The sequence below is a fragment of the Anneissia japonica genome, unplaced genomic scaffold (assembly GCF_011630105.1).
Source record: "Anneissia japonica isolate Jap-2015-1 unplaced genomic scaffold, ASM1163010v1 scaffold287726_len2788222_cov184, whole genome shotgun sequence".
Classification (NCBI taxonomy): Eukaryota; Metazoa; Echinodermata; class Crinoidea; order Comatulida; family Comatulidae; genus Anneissia; species Anneissia japonica.
The window spans coordinates 662,554-680,884 of record NW_022705125.1 but is presented as its reverse complement, the minus strand read 5'-3'; the positions used below and the strand labels follow the sequence as shown (position 1 = coordinate 680,884).

Sequence of the window (18,331 nt, the reverse complement as noted above, 5' to 3'; positions counted from 1 at the left end):
AGCGCAACTGATCGTTTTTAATGAAGATCCATTCACGCTGTCGCCAACGACTAGCAGACAGCATCGTCTAACGTTCAGGTGGAGCGGACATTGGCCGATGGTTGTCTGATCCAGTAAGTGCCCCAGCTTTAGCTTTGATTTGGTTTTAGCTTTAATATATGTACACTTGCTATCGATTTAATGATAATGATGCATTTTATTGTTGTTTTAATGAATTGTTGAAATTTACATAATTGTGAATAGGCTTAATATGCATTTTATTGTTATATTGATTTGTATTTTCCTGATAAAAATTTGTATAAAATAAAAAAATAAATAAAAATAAAATAAGTAAATAATAAGTGAAAATTGAAAGGTAAATACTAAAATTAAAATTTTATTTGTGAAATTGCTTTTCTAATCGAAAATTGTACCGTATTTTTATCATTTTTATGACATTTTAAATTGTGTTTAAATTGGAACAGTTGTTTGGTTTGCGAATGCTTTGTACTTTTAATGCATTTTAGTTAAAATTATACATTTTAAATTTTCTAGCGCATTGAGATGTCTTCAGATATTTTTGCGCTATAAAAGAAATGTATTACAGTATTTTGATTATTATTATTTGTTTATTACATACAGTTACAGTTTTATACACTATACACTTCTTCAAGTACTTCTGGGTACACTCTTTAGCATACAGATGTATACAAAAACTAGTGTTGATGAACTTTTGCTTTCTTACTGTTTATTGTAATAGACTAGTATGGCTTATCATTCATCTATGTTCTTTTAAAGAGAGCAACGCTCCATTTGAATCTAAAAATAAACACTTTAATTAAAATGATCTTCACATTTACCTCTTGCCTCCTAGTTCTAAGGTGACTGGTGTCAAATGCTCGGCAGCAGCCTTCATAACAATCTTGGCAACATTTGATCCACCAGTGTACATGATGTGGTCAAAGCGTTGAGCCAACAGGGCAGTTGTTTCTGGGACACCCCCTTTTACTACAGTAAAACAGTCCTGGTTGGAAAAAATATAAAATGATAATACTCACAAGAATCAAAATAACTGTCAATACCATTACTATCATGATCATCAATGGCCGTATTCGACTGGTCTGCGCAGCGGTAAAATCCTACTTAATGAACACGACCAGTCGAATAGAAAACTTGTAAATACTCGACAAAACAAAATGGCTGCATAGTTACTGCGATACACGCTGTGTAATCAAGGTTGCTTTAGCTTGTGGCAGTATGGGTTTTTATTTAAAAAAATATTTTCATCCAGTTTTTTAATTCTGTTGGCCTACAAATATTTTTTGATTTAATGTGGGTAAATATTATATTTATTTTCTGAAATTTAATTTAAATTATATTAACACAAATGTTGTTTCTAAACTCACCAATCGGCCATGTTTGTTTTGGTCACATGAATAACTTAACCCTGATTAACGCAATTAACGCACTCTGGTTTACATTCATTTTCGTTGTCAACAAAGTCTATTTACGAACCAGTCGAATAAAAATAATAGTCAACGAAATGAACCAGTCGAATACCCTCTATATTAATATATTATTGTTGTCAATAACCATTCTTTGCTGAAATACTTGGTAAGTAAGTCAATTACATACCATTATTATCATTAACATTATTAGACTTTTAGATTTTAAAAATTACCAATATTATCGGACTCCAATTATTATTATTATTATCATCTCCGCCAGGAGATGTACTGTACGTTTTCAATCGTGGAAGTTTGTGTGTGTGTGTGTGTCAGTCACGTTCTGGGTGTTTTTGTGTGTTTTTTTTTTAATTTAAAAATTATCTAAAAAACATAAACGGATATTAGAACCATTTAAAGGAAAATGTCCCAGACCAGATATTTAAAAAAACAATCAACTTATCTGAATAAACTTTCGTAAAAGTTTAACCTAGTTACAAGGAAGAAATTATTAAGTGTTGGTGACGCTCCCAATTCGGGTGTGAATTTGAGATCCATTTAAAATCCTAAGATCCCAGATCTAAATATCTCCAAAAATAATCAATGGATCTAAATTACACTACCCAGTTTGTCATGTTTTGATGAAGAAATGTTTCAATTTTGTTGAGTAGGGTGTGGAGGACCACTCAAAAGAAAACATCCCAGAAAAGATATTTCAAAAACTGATTAACTGATCTGAATGAAACTTCGTGAAAGTTTAACCAAGTTACAAGGAAGAAATTATGAAGTGTTGGTGAGGATCCAAATTTGGGTGTGCATTTGAGGGCCATTAGGTCCCAGATCTAAATATCTCTAAAATGGATAAATGGATTAAAATGAAACTTTCCAAAATAGTTTTTCATGTTTTACTGAAGAAGTGTTTAAATTTTGTTCATGTAGGGTGTCATTATGAGGACCATTTAAAGAATATGTTTACCATATACCGTAGGCAGATAACAATAGCTATATGATGAATATGTAAATTAGTGCAATTACAGTAAATGTGTACAGCGTATTTTATATGTACTAACTTAAGTTTTTTTTTGGGAACTGAATGGGAATATTTTAAATGCATATTTATATTCAAACATATGTTGCTAAAATTCAATATCCCATATTTTTTTTTATTACTTTGACTATTTCCATAATATTTGCATTTCAACACCAATACTTGGCATGTATTTTTTTTTTGTCAATTACAATAGTAAATCATTCCAGTGTATTTAACCAGAAGTAAGGAGTTGGCAGGTATACAACTAATACAATAAAAGGTGCTTCCAGTTGGCCAGCTAGTGTTGTTTTTATTTTAAGTAGGTGGTGGTTGGAAAGTATAGTGGGTTGTCACTTTTTTGAGTGTCAGTATTTGCTTGGATTATGTTATGTGTTCAAAACGTAACATGTGTAGTGAAAAGTAAGCCGAGAGTGAATTTTGGTAAAATAATTTCGGATTGCAAAATGTGAAAATGCCGACTCTAAAAAAGAGCCCCAAAAAACCAGACTAAAATAGGAAATAGTGCCCCTCTTTGAAATAAAAGTATTTGGGCGAGTTACTGTGTGTTTTTGAAGAAGAGCGGAACGAAGTGATTTGGGGTGATAGTGGTGGTTGAAGTAAATTAGGAACATATTTTGGGAGATTTATTTTATAGCAAAGGATTTGCAGTGGGCGGAGATATGCTCTCTACTGAGTGCTCTTGTTGTTATTATATAATGTGATAATTGGTCATGTATTATCAAAAACTTACTTTATCTAAATAATTGTGAAGATACTTTTCAAATACATTAGCAGTTGCTGGGGATAGTTCAGAGGGCTTCATAACAACAGTATTACCTAAAAAAGACAAATATTTTAAGAGGTTTTATTAATAATTTAAAACAATTTTAATTTAGAATGATGGTTTTGCTGGGTGTCAAAGGGGAAAAACTATTTCTGTATATTTTAATAAATGCCCAGCTTTGAATAAACACTTCCCTCGAATAAACACTTCCCTCGAATAAACACTTCTCTCGAATAAACACCCCCTCCAGAGCCTCATTTGAAATAAACGCATGCTGGGATTCAATATTTTGACTCTTCATTGGGTCATAATCTGGAATACCCTAGAGTCATCAGTGGATTTGTAGAAGCAGTATCATTGATCAGCAAGAATAAGTGACTTTGAAATAGCAAATCTGATAAATGGTATTTTTAGACTAAACAGCAACTACTTTGACATGATCTCCGAAAAAACAATTTTTTAAACCTTACTCTGTAAACACCTTAAAATATTTTACAGTACAAGGCATTTCATTTACATTTATAGTAAGTAGGAAGTAATTCATACCTGCAGCAATAGCACCGATCAATGGGTGTAGAATGAGCTGCACTGGATAATTCCAAGCTGAAATTATGAGCACAACCCCTAACGGTTCAGATTGTATGTGCACATCCTTACCTACCATAAGAAATGGTTTTTCAACCTGGACAAAGTGTAAAAGCAGAGTTAGACATTTATTTCACTTTGCTGTTGATTTTCATGTTACAGCAGTCTTGCTTATATTATAAATATTATTATTTATCTAGGAATCTTGAAATCTAAAGCTTATTGAAAAGGCAATGGAAAATCATAAATTTAGACCACAACATTAGGAACTACCATCATAATAACTGGTTGTATTTATAGCAAATTATTATAGCCAGACAACCTCAAGTGATGTCTGCCAGCAGAGGGTTGCATGCTTTTCCAATGTGAGAATTATCCTCTGCTGCCCCCTAAGAAATGGTGCCGTCACCAATCATCACAAACTTAGATGGTTTTGGAGGGAACGAGAAATCCGAGTAGTGGCGTAACACCTATGAGCTGTCACTGAATGAATCTAGCACTTTTTTGCCATGATCAGGGGACCCATATTGGCAATTAGCAAATTGTTGACCCTTAATTAGCAGAATGAAACATCATAAAAATGAGCCATTAAACTGTGAATAATGCAAGAGCACATGGAGCTCCACTGAAGCTCTATGGGGCTTATACCCCCAGGGTAGTAGGGCTCGAAAAGAACCTTAGTCAGGGTCCTGAGGCCTTTTCGTTACACCAATGAATTAGAGCCTACCTTTTCTTTCTGCATCCATTCATGTAAATTATTCAAAGCGTTTATTGTTTCATTACGAGCAAAGGCGATTTCAAATCCAATTGACTCAGTTGAGGGCTGTAAAAATATATTTCAATGTATACATATTTTAACTTAATATTGCTTATTGATATTTGTGAAATATTTATTATTCTTAGTATCAGCCTAGCTGAAGACTAACCCTCTATAATCCCCATTCTTAATGAATTTGTTTTCAGGGGCTGAGGGCCAAAATGTTTTTTAGTTGAGCTCACAGGCCAAAGATAATATCTAATTCAAATGATGAAGCAACTCGTGATAAATTATTATTATTATTTTTTTTTTGGTAATTTTCAAATTCTACTTTTTATTGTGCTACACAACATTAGGGTACTGCAAACATTAAAATTCTGTAACTTTTAAGTAAAGAATACATCAATATTCTGTTTACACCATTATAGTTGTCTTTGTCACAAGATAAAAAAAATGTTAAAACAATAAGAAATTGCATTCACCGTATTAACCAACATTAGTAATATAAACATATTAAAAATTATATATAATACGCATAATTTATATAATGGTAAGTTAACATATTGTAAATAACTGATAGTTAAACCATGGATGAATAAGTATAAACTTATTCCTCCATGGTTAGATAAGTTAAATAACAATAATTTAATGAAATATATTTAATGAAATAGGCCTGTTTTGCTACCAACAACCGCAACATAGAATTTTAAATAGAAGTAGGTGTAAGTAATCATAGAAGAGAATCACTAAGGGCATTCTGAGTGCAAAAGTACTGTACAAGAGCAGATGTGGTAAAAACCACTGCATCCTTCTAGGGTTCGCTCCTTACTAGAAAATATTACTACCCCTTGATGCAAACAAATATGAGTATATATAGAACTACTGTACTAGGAAAAGGTGTTGTATTCATAGGCCAAAAGAGCAAGATTTCCTATTTTTTCCCTGTATTTCTTCCTCTTATTTCATCAGTATTTTGAATGCAAAAAGATACAATTGATTGGATAATGCTTTTGAATCAAGGGGAAAATTAGCAGGTGACAAGTGCAATAGTGCTATTTTCTGTGTAACATAAAAAGTCCAGGCTTTCCAGGTACATGGACATCTTGCAAAATTAATCTTTGGCATTTGTTGATGGTAGTTACACACTTTTTAGATCTCTGTGGGTTGCCCCTAGCAAAAGATTCGGTGCTTTATTCAGGCTTGCGTACAAACCTAACATGCAAATTTTCATCTTCTGCAAACATCATTTACACATAATCTGGTCCCACATATCATGTACAGATTTGTACACAGTATAATCAATACACTGTACAAAACACCAGTACCTGTAGTCATCTCTTTTCTTGACATATTTAACTGTACAGTCTATATTGTACTTTCCACTGTAAATATTTGAATAAATTGTTTGTGACCTAGTAGTTGCCAATGACTACAGGTCCAACTTTGCCAGTTGGCTGTCCACACAGTTGCATGTCCGCAGGGTTGATTGCAGCCACAGGTATTTATTTACTACGACTAATAATTTATATTAACAGAATAAATATATTCAATTAAATATGCACAGAAATTGTTACACACCACCACACCTTTCTGCATATTATGTCTAAGGAATATGGACATCATGGAATTAGTAAATAATTACTAACAATGCTTTTATGAATGAATGAAAACATTTAATTAAATATACAAAAATAGTAATACTGATAAATACCTTTCTAATATCTTGCTTTAAAGCATCGACCATGTCTTTTTCGTGGTCTTTGATGAAATTTAATAAGCATTCCAGATGATGTTTACGTTGATCGTATGTTTTGACATTACCTTTAAGAAATGATTCACGACATGTTGCCACAACCTAGAAACATGAAATGCACAATTTATAAATATCACATTTCAACTCTTCATGAATACAAAACTCCTTGCAAACACATATTCAAACTTTGATTTGAGAAATTATTTGTTAAAGGATCACTGACTAATCGTAAATAGAATAAGTATTGTAACTAAGAAAAAAAGAAAATTGTGAAGTCATAATTTATTCTACAATTTGATCTTTATTAGAACATTACCGTATTAACAATGAATATGTTTATTCAAAGCAGTTTCTCACTGCATAGATATAGGTTTGCTGGATTTGTTTGATTGTCTTCGTCAAAAGTTCTCGTTTTCTATTGGTCAGTTTGTAAGTGGTCTATTATTGTTTTCTAATAAAATGCTAAACCATAATAAATTATGACCTCACAATTGTTACTATACTGTACTCATATTGTAATTATTTTATTTATTTTATTTCAATCGTCCAACAGGAACTCTTTGTTCCCACTTACAGGCGAAAATTGTAATAAAAATATATAGAAAATATAATAAATCAGTACAATAAATAGACATAAGACATAAAAAATAAAAATTATTATTATTATTATTATTTATATGATTATAATTATTATTGCAGTATTTACAAATAAATACTGTAATATATACATATTAGACTGTTAAATTATTATTATTTTATTCAGATTTGTAAATTGAGTGTACTTTTATTTCTGGAAAACACAATTTACAAAACTAAATAAAATAACGACAATTAGCAACATCTAAAGAAATATGAATAAAATATTAATATTAATATACTATCATCACTTAATAGCCGGTTTCCCTAAATTTTTTAAAATAAAAAAAGGGGGAAAAGAGCGTCTCAATTAAAATTTGAAAGTGCCATTTCAGCAATTAGAAGTGCCACATACATAAAATGGTGTACCCCAGTCCAACAAACTGTTGGGCCTGAGGTTGTCTGGCTCTCCCTCTGTAAAATTGCATTTCTAGGCTTGTGTATTTCAAATTTGTGGATCCGCCACTGACAAAGCAAAAATATCGCACTCCATTTATAACTGGCAACCAATAATAAAAATCAATACAGTTATACTTGCCTAAGTCGATTTTGCCTAATTCAAATAATTTATAATAGTGGTAATGTACCTTAATGTTTACCAATGTTTTAATCAACAAATTAGTATTTCGTTTGGATTACATTTCCGTTTTTAAATTAGAGAATACAATATTTTAACATGTGCTCCACTCCTCCGATGATGATGTATTTAGTTTTCTTTACTTCAAGTGTATTTATATGGTTTGATTTTGAAATAAAGTCAACCAATCAATCAATCAAGATTATATAAACTTACTTTGGCAGCATCAACCTGGGACATGATTGGCAGTGTTCCAAATTTCTGCAATGAGAAAGTGCGATCTAATAGTCAATTGGTTCAGTATTACACACTATCCATAATAATTTATTACCTACTGTATCAGCAAAACAACACTTAACCACTCTTAAGATATCTAACTCAAAAGTGACACAATTCTAGTAATATAAATTGTATAGCTACATAATAAAATGTAGTGCCCCTGATTTTCAACATTTTTTTCATACTGGGATTCACTTTCTAAGTCACCACTAAAAATGCTGTGACCCCACAAATGCCTACCAGATTTGGGTGGCTTGAGAGTTGTGTAAATTTTAGAGACTATGGTACCTCTAGATTCCCAGAAATGGAAAGTTTTGGTCATTACTGTACTTATTACTTAACAATCTCACCAAATCTTTAAACACTATACAAATAGAACATTAAAGAGTTTTTCCCGTCAGCAATTATAGCGCTCAATGACCATTAGGTGTGATTAAAGCAATTTGGATAGCGGGGTCACCTTTGTTATAACATATTTTATACTTTTATAATTTCAACACTGGAACCTATCAATTTGCCATATGTATGTACTGTATTTGTATGCATGTATACTGGACAGAATAAAGTGCTGAAATGAATTAAATCGAAATAAAAGTAAAATTCATGACTAGAGGGTGTCCTAAAAGAGGGACTCTAGGCGATTTTTATAAAGCATTCAAAATATTGGGGGAAAAAATTAAGTATTGTGACAAACAACTAAGTTATACAGTAATTTATGTCAAATTGATACTTAAATCATAATCCACATGATCCCGAACATGTGATTTGGACATGCGACTTAACAGAGACGCAGCTACATGAATCACATGACTGACCTATTTACTACTGTAGATAGTCAAAGTCAAAGTCAAAGTCAATTTTATTTGAGTCACACTTCAATGGTTTTTGTGAAATACTCTTGTCCAGTCACTGTTTAAGAATTAGCTTGCAATACTGATTAACAACAATTTACACATTGCTTTCCTCACTTCAACCAGGGTGCTCTACCAATGACTCTCGTGTAATTACTGTACAAACCTAAAAAAAAACGCTTCAATTCAATCTAAATTTTTGATCTTGGTCATGAATGATAAGCTAATAAATTGAAAGGACTGTCAACTCATCATGTAATCTGGTCATAAAGAAATGTTGCACACAGTGATGGTTGAAGACCAACAATATGTGAAAAAATGCACAGTCACTACTGTATCTTCAGACATACAAAATCAAACAAATCTGATCTGTCCATGGATATTGGAAATCTAAAACTTTTCTATGTCCTTCATCAGACACACTTTAAACAAACACTATTTTATTCAATAAGCAAAAATCTGATAGTGATACCTTAACTCCAATGAATTTTTTCAAAAAGACAAGTCTTAGATAAAATGAATTGTTTGAACAATTACTGCACCTTTTTCTTTTGATATCCAACATTATATTCGCAAATTACATGACTCGCAAATTACATGACTCGTTAAATAAAATGTACCCAAAATCTGTCACGTTAGTGTAGAACAAAGTCTCTCTTTCTCATCTGTACAATCATCCAACTAAATAATGTCGGTAAACGCAAAATAGTACAGTGAGTTAATGTTAATGTTTGGTATGAACCCCTTTTAATTATTAGATATAGTTTTATCATTGTAATAATGTGTACAACAGTGTACTATACCAGAAATAGAGGAGTAGTGTAGCACCCAATCGCAGAATGTCAGGGAACTACTGTAGATGAAACATGCAAAACTAATTTTATGTTTGGCATGTCGTTTTTCTCAACATGCAATGCTATTGCAATTACAGTAATACTCAGTATGTCCCTAAAACAGCAATGCTTGTGAAAATAAATTTCTAAAGAGATATAGAATTTTAGATTGGGTCTGAACCCATTAATTTATGAGACCACTAAAGTTTGTGCTGGTAGCGAAGATTAATTTGAATTCAATATAGCAGGAGGCAGTGTGACTACCTCCTGCTACGTTGGAATTCTGCCTCAAGAAATCAATGAGGAATGCTGTTTACCATACCTGATGCACCCCATTTTTTTTAGAAAGGTTTATAATGAACTGCATAGGTTTTAACAAATCTTGTAGATTGTTTATTGTAACTTACAAACACGCGGTAAAACAATTTTTTCACAAAATTGAATGAGTTATATTTTCAATAATCATATATAATATTCTCAGCATTTTTCCAACAATTCTGTTGATTCCTACCCTATTTCTGTGCTCTACAATGAAATCAGTATATGACTGAGTGAATGATTTCTGAAAACTTCACACACTTTGGTAAACCCCACATCCCTGTGCTCAATACTGATTACCATATATTATAGATGCCACAGTCAGATTATTTCTTTTGTACCAACAGCCATCAACATTGCAGACCTTAAATATGCTAATTCGGAAGTTCAACAGGTAGTCTAGTATTAGTACTATTTATTATGTTCTTAATAATGTTCAGTGATACCTCAGTTGATTGTCTTTACATTCTACCAGTAGTCTATCATTGAGACCTGGATCAAAAACTGGTTAATGCAGGTAGGGTACTGGAGCAATCTTGCACTTTGTACCTCCACTCCCTATATTAATAGCATACTTCTGATAACCCTGAGCTGTATATAGTAATATTTTATTTGGAATAACATTAAAAAACTAACTGTTTTGGAAAAATTCAGTTTGGTTCTCTGACCCACTTTTATGCCCACCCCTGTTGTAAAGGTTCTTATATTTTGTTAATTCTCAGACAACAGCTAGTGATTCGCCACTTGTACAGGATGTAAGTCATTATTTAATATGGATTAGTGATTAGAATTTGGAAGTGCATTAGATAGCGAGCATATTAACCAAACTACAGCTTAACTCCATTTATATCATGTGTCTTGGGCACAAGCGCAAATTTTTTACTGTCTTAATAAGGGTTAACCTGGAATTGAAGCCCTGGGCGGCTTCTTTCTTGTGAACTTTGGATGGGCTTCTTTTCGAGGCTACTTTTGCAAGGTAAAGAGGGCCTTCTTTTCAAAATGAACGCTGTAAATTTTGGAAATCTGTACTATAATAACACATCAATCTGTATCATGGAGTGTATTAACTAGCATTAAATCAAAGCAATACAAGCTTGTTTTTAATTTCTGAAATTCATGTACAGTGTATGTACGGTACTATCTTGAAAAGAACTCTATGCTTTCTTGCAAAGAAGCCCACATGTTTTTCCAACCCTTTTTTGGGGTTAAAATTAAAATCAAAATCCTGTGAAAGTACACTACATAATTTTAATACTCTAATTTAATTATTTAAACATCTTTATAGTTATATACATTAAATTTGAGGAAAGTTAAGTTATTTTCAATTCAGGATTTTTAGAATCATATGCTAAAATGCACTAGCCATGTAAATTGTGGAATATAACTATCACAAAGCAGAAAATGCAAGGGCGACAAAGAGGGACATTCTCAAAGAACAGGGTTACCAGACGGACAGAAAATGTATAAAACTATGTGAGCTGTTGTGACAAAATGAGTCTTGTGGTACGCCAGGTCAATTTGATATATTCAAGAAAATATATCTGAAGTGATATTTTGACAAAAAATGGTTTTCAATTTTTCTGATAAGTTTAATATATTTCATAGAGGCAAAAGTTCCAAGTTGAGGAACCTAAAAGTAATCATGTTTTTGAGACACATAATATGTAAAGCGATTTTCTTTGTTTATCTGAACTTAAAAATGATCTTACTCCGGTTTAACTTAACCTAGGAACAAAATTCAAAAACCATAATAAAGCTTTATATGTGGCAAAGACTAGCCAAACCAGTTACTCGTTGCAATAATCGATTTTGAGTTTTAACACAGTGTTAGAGAGTAAAATGATAGCTATAAAATGGTAAAAAATCATTCAAATCGGACATTTCCTTATGAAGTTACAAGCGTTTAACCACACAACTGTTTAAAGAACAATATATGAGAAATTAGCCGTCAAATTTTATGATTTCAGGCATTTCTCATGCAGAAACTATATTTACGTCGTCATAAACAAATCAGTAAACGATATATTTACTTAAATTAAACAACGCATGCGCAGTCATACTTTAATAAACTTGCATTATCGGTCATCATGTAAATTTATCGATTCTCGTTAAATGTATGTTAACATGGAGTTCAACTTTCAGATTCCAAATTAGAATCGGCCTTTTTTGGCAAGTTAAATTTATGAATGCACTGTACCATGAATCCACGGTGCACGAAAATCAAATCTTCAAACGTGGACGTGTTTATTATAGTCATGTTAAAATACATTAACTTGACACAACAATTTTTCTTGTAAAAACAAATGGTTTCTACTCTTTAAAATGCTATTGCAAGACAACACACGATCGAATCGACGGAAAATCAACGCACATGGGGAATGAATGAATTTTTGTAAACAGTTTACGACTAGCGGATAGGTACAGTTTTGTTCAGAAAGGATCGAGAGGCTCGTCAAGGAGGTGGAATACTTCTTGCAATTAAGCCTAGCCTTGCACCTATTGCCGTTTACCTTCCTTCCATGGATAATTTAGAATGTATATTTGCCCAGTTCACTCATATGAATCAGAAATGGCTTTGTGGAGTGTATTACCGACCTAATGAAGTGTGCGCTACCAAATTGGAGGAAGTATTATTCAACATTGAGCATTACCACGGATTAGTCTTGTTGGGTGATTTTAACATGAATTGGTCAGATACCAATACTAATATACATCGGCAGTTAAGCTATTGGACATTATCTCTTGGTCTTAATCAACTCATCAAGGAGCCTACCAGAGTGACTAGTGATTGTAGATCCACTCTCGATCTGATATTTACTAATCGTCCAGATAGAATATGTGATTTGAACGTTTCTGAGCCTTTTTCTACCTCCAATCATTGCAAAGTTTATTTTAGAATTCGTGGTAATCCAAGAGTTGAAGTGTTGCCACCCAAAACCAATTATCTATACCATAAGGCGGACGTTTATAAATTGAATGATATTATAGGCCGCATATCTCGGGAATCTATATTTTCTGGCACTGTTGAAGAGACTTGGAATAATTTTTATTCCAAGTTTACGGATTGCATCAATAGGTGTATTCCACGTAGAACCAGACGGAAACGAATTATAGACCAGTTGCTTTAACATCACTCTTCTGTAAGTTACTGGAGGGTATGGTAACCGAAGATCTAAACGCCCATCTAAACGAATTTGGTCTCCTCTACGATAAGCAACATGGATTTACTGCAGGAAAATCTTGTTTTACGCTACTCTCCGAGACAACTACCTCTTGGACTCTCGCACACGATAGAGATGCATCTCGCATAGATGTTGTGTCATTTGATTATTCTAGTGCGTTCGACTCGATTTCGCACAGAATCCTGTGCGCTAAACTGGAGCATACATATGGAATCAGTGGCAATGTGCTAAAATGGTTGAAATCTTTTGTTAGCGGCAGGAAGCAGCGAGTGGTATTCCAGGGTAAATGTTCGCCTTGGACAACTGTACTATCTGGTATACCACAAGGATCATGTCTTGGACCGTTGTTGTTTACTGTCTATGTAAACGACCTTCAATTGCATGTAACTAATAAACCTTACCAATACGCAGATGACACATTCCTTTCAATGACCATTCGATCACCCTTCGACATTGTAACCCTACAACAGGACATTGATAGTCTTGAATGTTGGTCATCATCAAATTTGTTGTCATTGAATTCTGCTAAGTGTTGTGTAATGTCAATATCTCGTCAGCGCTCACCTGCAGTTCCAGTATATATACAATGAATGGACAGATTCTAACAATGTCAAACATCTTAATTTGCTTGGTGTCATAATTTCACACAATCTATCTTGGTCTAAGCAAGTTGAAAAAGTGTCATTCTAAATGCTATAAAATGCTTGGATTCATGCGTTCTGTTGCTACGAACTGTGCTACACCTGTACTTCTTAAACTTTATTCATCACTAGTATTGCCTCACATTCAATATTGTTGTAATGTATGGCATCCCTATAGGAAGGAGAACATAAACAAAATTGAATTGATTCAGCGTCGTGCTACCAGATTCATCTTGCATCAAAAAAGACAGGAGGATACATATAGTAACCGCCTTGAGGCTCTTGAACTCTGTACAGCCGAAGCTAATAGGAAATATTTTACCGTACTGTTTGTTTGTAGACTTCTTTATAACTGTGTACATGATTCTATTGTTCTCGATAACCTCGAAATCAGTAGTTACTGTGTCAACTCTTTTTTATCCATTTGCGGGCTAATACAGATTCTGCTAAGTACAGCATTCCTGGCCGTTTCATGAGAATTTGGAATAATTTACCTATTGATATTAAAGATTCTTTTGTTTGTGACAGCTGGATCACTTTCAAAGGGAAAATTAAACATTATTTTAGACAATTTCGTTCATGGGATTGTTAATTGTTTTTCCTCCAACTGTTTTAATTTTTTTATTATTTATATTTTTTAATATCTTTATATTTTTGATAAAATTAATATTTATATTAGTTAATAATATTGAATTTGGAGCTGGAGGGGCACACCATATCCGGTAATAGTAGTTTTTGTACTGCTTTTGCCTCTCCTCAGCCCTCCTCTTTCTTTTTTGATTGTTTTTTGTGGTTCTGGCTGAAAATAAAATAAAATAAAAAATATTTAAATTATAATCATCGAAACCCCCCACTTCACCTTTGTGCCCCAATCAGCACCCTCATTTCAAGACTTCTAGATAGGCCACTGGAGCCAGGGGAAAAGCCCTGGTGGGTTCCGGGGGAGAAGCCTATAGCCTTATGTATAAAAAAAAGTCGTATTTAATTGATTTATAAGGTTAACAATTTACAATTAAACATTCCTACCTTCATAAAAATAATGTTTAGTCATTGTTATTCTTTCCACATGCTAAGTTTAAAAAAAAGTGTGTTTTGAACTATATAGACGAATGGTTGAATAGTGGAGAAAATTGGTATGATGTCTACTATTGTGCTGTTGATAGTCTTGTCACAGGGGCTGGAGGATCCAGAATTTTTCAAACGGCGGGGTGGGGATACAACAGTTTCACAATGGTTAAAGTGAGTACACATAACATTAATATGCAATGACATTTTAAAAATTTAGTGGTAAGACGAGGGGGCACGTGCCTCCCTGTGCCCCCTACACGTCACTGGATCCGCCCCTGTGTCACACTACTACACCAATGATTTGTGCACCTTCTGATACCATATACGTAAAAAAAATTTAAATTTCTATGGTGAATAAAAATTACATTTACAGTTACTCTCATTTACAAAGCCTAAATCGTAAATCTACAAATACTGTAATACAACACTATATAATTCAACTAACTGGAGACAAAAACCGTGAATTCTACGTGCCAAATTCTATAGTTTTAAAATATAGGGCCTAAGTGCTTTCTAGCGGCCATCTTTTAGTCGGATTTGCCAAGACTGTAATTCAAACATGGAATAATTGTCAAAAAGTACCAAAAACAATTTCAGAACTTTAGTGCACAGAGCATTTTTTTTGCATTTAAATCAAACAAATACAAAAATAGGGCGACCATAAATTCGCCCTTGTTGTAGTTCGCACTAAATGCATCCGCTCGAACTGGCATCTGCTCGAACTGACATCCGCTCAAATTGACATCCGCTCGAATTGACTGGCATCCCATTATGTTTTGTCTTACCAGGGAGATGTATTTTTTACATCTCCCTGGTCTCACTTTTTTTGTAATGATGAAATATCTTACAGAAAATACACGCATATTATTATTGGTTGTTTACTTCTTGCTTCATAGCGTACAGTACTTTGTAGAGTGGATCATGTGCTCTCCAAACGTGGTCTTCCTTTATGTTCTTTGCGATCTATCAGGGCTCGATGCTCGACCCGACTAAAGACTATAACGATGTTTTTGTTAGTGACGATGTGGGTAAATGTGTTTGAATGAAAACATTAAGATGTTATTTAATTTGTGATGATTGACTATCATATAACAATACAGGTAGGCCTAGAAGAATATCGTCTTGATTTTGTGGTAATTAAGTTTTAGCAAGGAAACCTTGAGTAGGCCTAAGCCTTGTATTTGGGTAAAGTGTGTTCATTCAACAAAGTAAAATTGAACATAACATTTCCAGCTCATAATATCACTTTTATTTGAAAAGTTAACACAATGATTTAATAATTTATTTAGTGATTAAACTACATACTGTGCTGTTGTAGAAAATCAAATTACGTTTTTAATATAAAATAAAAAACAAAATTATAAATTAATTAGTGCCTTGGTGAACTTGGGGGAATCACCGCGGCTTGGGATTCCATGCTAATGTCGAGTGCTGAAAATGCAAGTTTATTAAAGTATGACACTTCCTAAAAATAAACACATCGCGTCTCACAATCTGCTGATATTAGTACCTCAGCTCGGCATGTTTTCATGCGCTAATGCGTAGCCTCGTCGTCTGTAGGGCCATAGGTTTCAAAGTATCCTCTGGGAATTTAATCTTGGTATTAATATGGTGATTATTTTTTTAAATAAAAGTTGATAAGCGGGACAATTTGGGGGTTGACCAGGACAGCGGGACATGACTCTCAAAAGCGGGACAGTTGGAACCTATGCAGACATCCTAGCTACCACACTTGTTTGAGTTTACAAATGTTCACAAAAAAATAAGCGCCAATCTCTAGTCTAGGTCGGTAGGCCTATGCATACCCATAGTAGTACCATGGAGGTATTATTGAAAAGGAGAACACTCGGCAACAGATCCCTTTGACGCGACAAACCAATGTGTTCCCCGCCTTTGGATCACGCACGGGCGTATTACCCTATAATTCACATTTTTTTCGTTAGCAACAACTTGGCAACGACATGCGTTTATATGCTCCAGCACAGCAGTTGTGCGATAAAGCGTTTGATTTTAACCCATTAAATATCTTTATAATAAACAATGTTCCCCTGATTTTTTCGGACATTTAGTATGATATTATGTGTATATTTCAGAAACAGATTCCGCAAAATATTTCTGTTAAAATTACTTCTGTGTTCATTATCATTTTGTCTAAAGATCGATTTGTTTGACTATAAAGCTAAGGCAGCGTAAAACTGAAAATTACTGATTCTGGATTGAATTTTTGAATAGTTAACCCTCGTTAACCCTAAAATGACTTAGTTTATTATAATCCTCCATCATTCCTTAATTAATATCTGTTAAAATTGGAATTATCGAGTTTTATCCAATTTATGGAAATTTGAGTTACAATTTACCATACTTTTAAAAAAGCTGATGTAAATGTTTCATTAAATTCGAAACTTTTTTTAGAAAATATTATTATGTTTGGTATTTCTTGAAAGATCAATGTATTAGCTTCAAGATGGAAACGATTGCACAGCCATAGTGATTGACTGTAAGTAGTGCGCATTAAGAAAAGTATGTGCTCTCCATTTCGCCATGTTCAATCTTTTGGTAAATCAAAGCCTGCTGAGCATTTGGTGGCGGGGAACACATAGACTTCAAAGGCATCGCGCAAACGTTCTTCAAGCGCCTCGGCAGCTTTGTTCTTGGGTCATTTGCATAGCTCTGCGTGCGCGTAGCTTTTTTGAGTGATCTCCTTCTCAATAATACCTCCATGGTAGTACCCTACCTAGGCATACCAAAGATACTAGAAATACAAGATAGAGTTCTCCACACAAATAAAGTGTTCCACCGAAATGCATGGTGGGAATACAAACAATGGGGCGCCCCGTACGGCTGGATCTAAAAAAACTTCAACCAAAATTTCGTTACCAAGTCTTCGCATATTTTATTGTCAATTCTCAATTAAAAAATTGTACACAATTGTACAATTAGTACAATTGTACCCAGACAGTGACAACGGTCAATACATAATTCCTTGGCGGAGGTAGAAATCGTTGCTATTATCCAAATAAAACACACAATTAAGCCTACGGATCAGTATAGGAAACAACAATATAGCGCAAAATCGTATGGCCAGAAGCACTCTAGTGATAAAGTTTTCCTCCATTAGTGGAAAAAGAAGGGTGCCGTGTGCGTCTGGATATAGTTAGCAACAGAATGGTGGCCTGTACGTTGGGCACGAAGTATAGAAAACTTGCATGGTTAAAAAGAAGGGCGCCGCCTACGTTGGGCACGATTTCCGCCTCATTTTTACAATGCGAGTGCTCTATCTTGTATTTCTAGTATCTTTGAGCATACCATTACCCACCTCTCTCTGGCCAAAGCTCGCCTACCCTGTCACAACTCTCTGCCTAGCCATATTATAACTCCATGCATGGCCTAGCCTAGCCTTGCTGAAGTACCATGCATGAACATGTGATAGGGTAGCCTAAGCCTAGTATTCCTACCTATTTGCAGCAAATTCTGATCGAATTTAAATGTATGCAGTTGATAGAAATATTGCTTTCCCTCTAGGGTTTGTTAACCAGCTATTGTTCCACTTTTCTCGTCGTCGTGAAAGTTTTCTAATCTGGGGACTGCTGCGAGGAGAGATTATTCGTTCTAG

The 18,331-nt window shown here is 33.8% G+C and overlaps 1 protein-coding gene across 3 annotated transcripts in view; it reads right to left on the bottom strand.

Annotated features, from left to right (window-relative positions):
- LOC117105234 (aldehyde dehydrogenase family 3 member A2-like) overlaps positions 1–18,331 on the bottom strand; it is a 28,833-nt gene extending 10,502 nt beyond the window's left edge. For all 3 annotated transcript variants that reach the window (XM_033246314.1, XM_033246313.1, XM_033246315.1), the window contains exons 1-7: positions 18,174–18,331; positions 7,763–7,807; positions 6,292–6,435; positions 4,551–4,646; positions 3,785–3,920; positions 3,206–3,291; positions 840–1,003 (exon numbers count right to left, since the gene is read on the bottom strand). In XM_033246314.1, the coding sequence (XP_033102205.1) occupies positions 840–1,003; positions 3,206–3,291; positions 3,785–3,920; positions 4,551–4,646; positions 6,292–6,435; positions 7,763–7,786 (650 nt within the window). In that variant the 5' untranslated portion in view covers positions 7,787–7,807; positions 18,174–18,331. The remainder of the gene's footprint in view (positions 1–839; positions 1,004–3,205; positions 3,292–3,784; positions 3,921–4,550; positions 4,647–6,291; positions 6,436–7,762; positions 7,808–18,173) is intronic.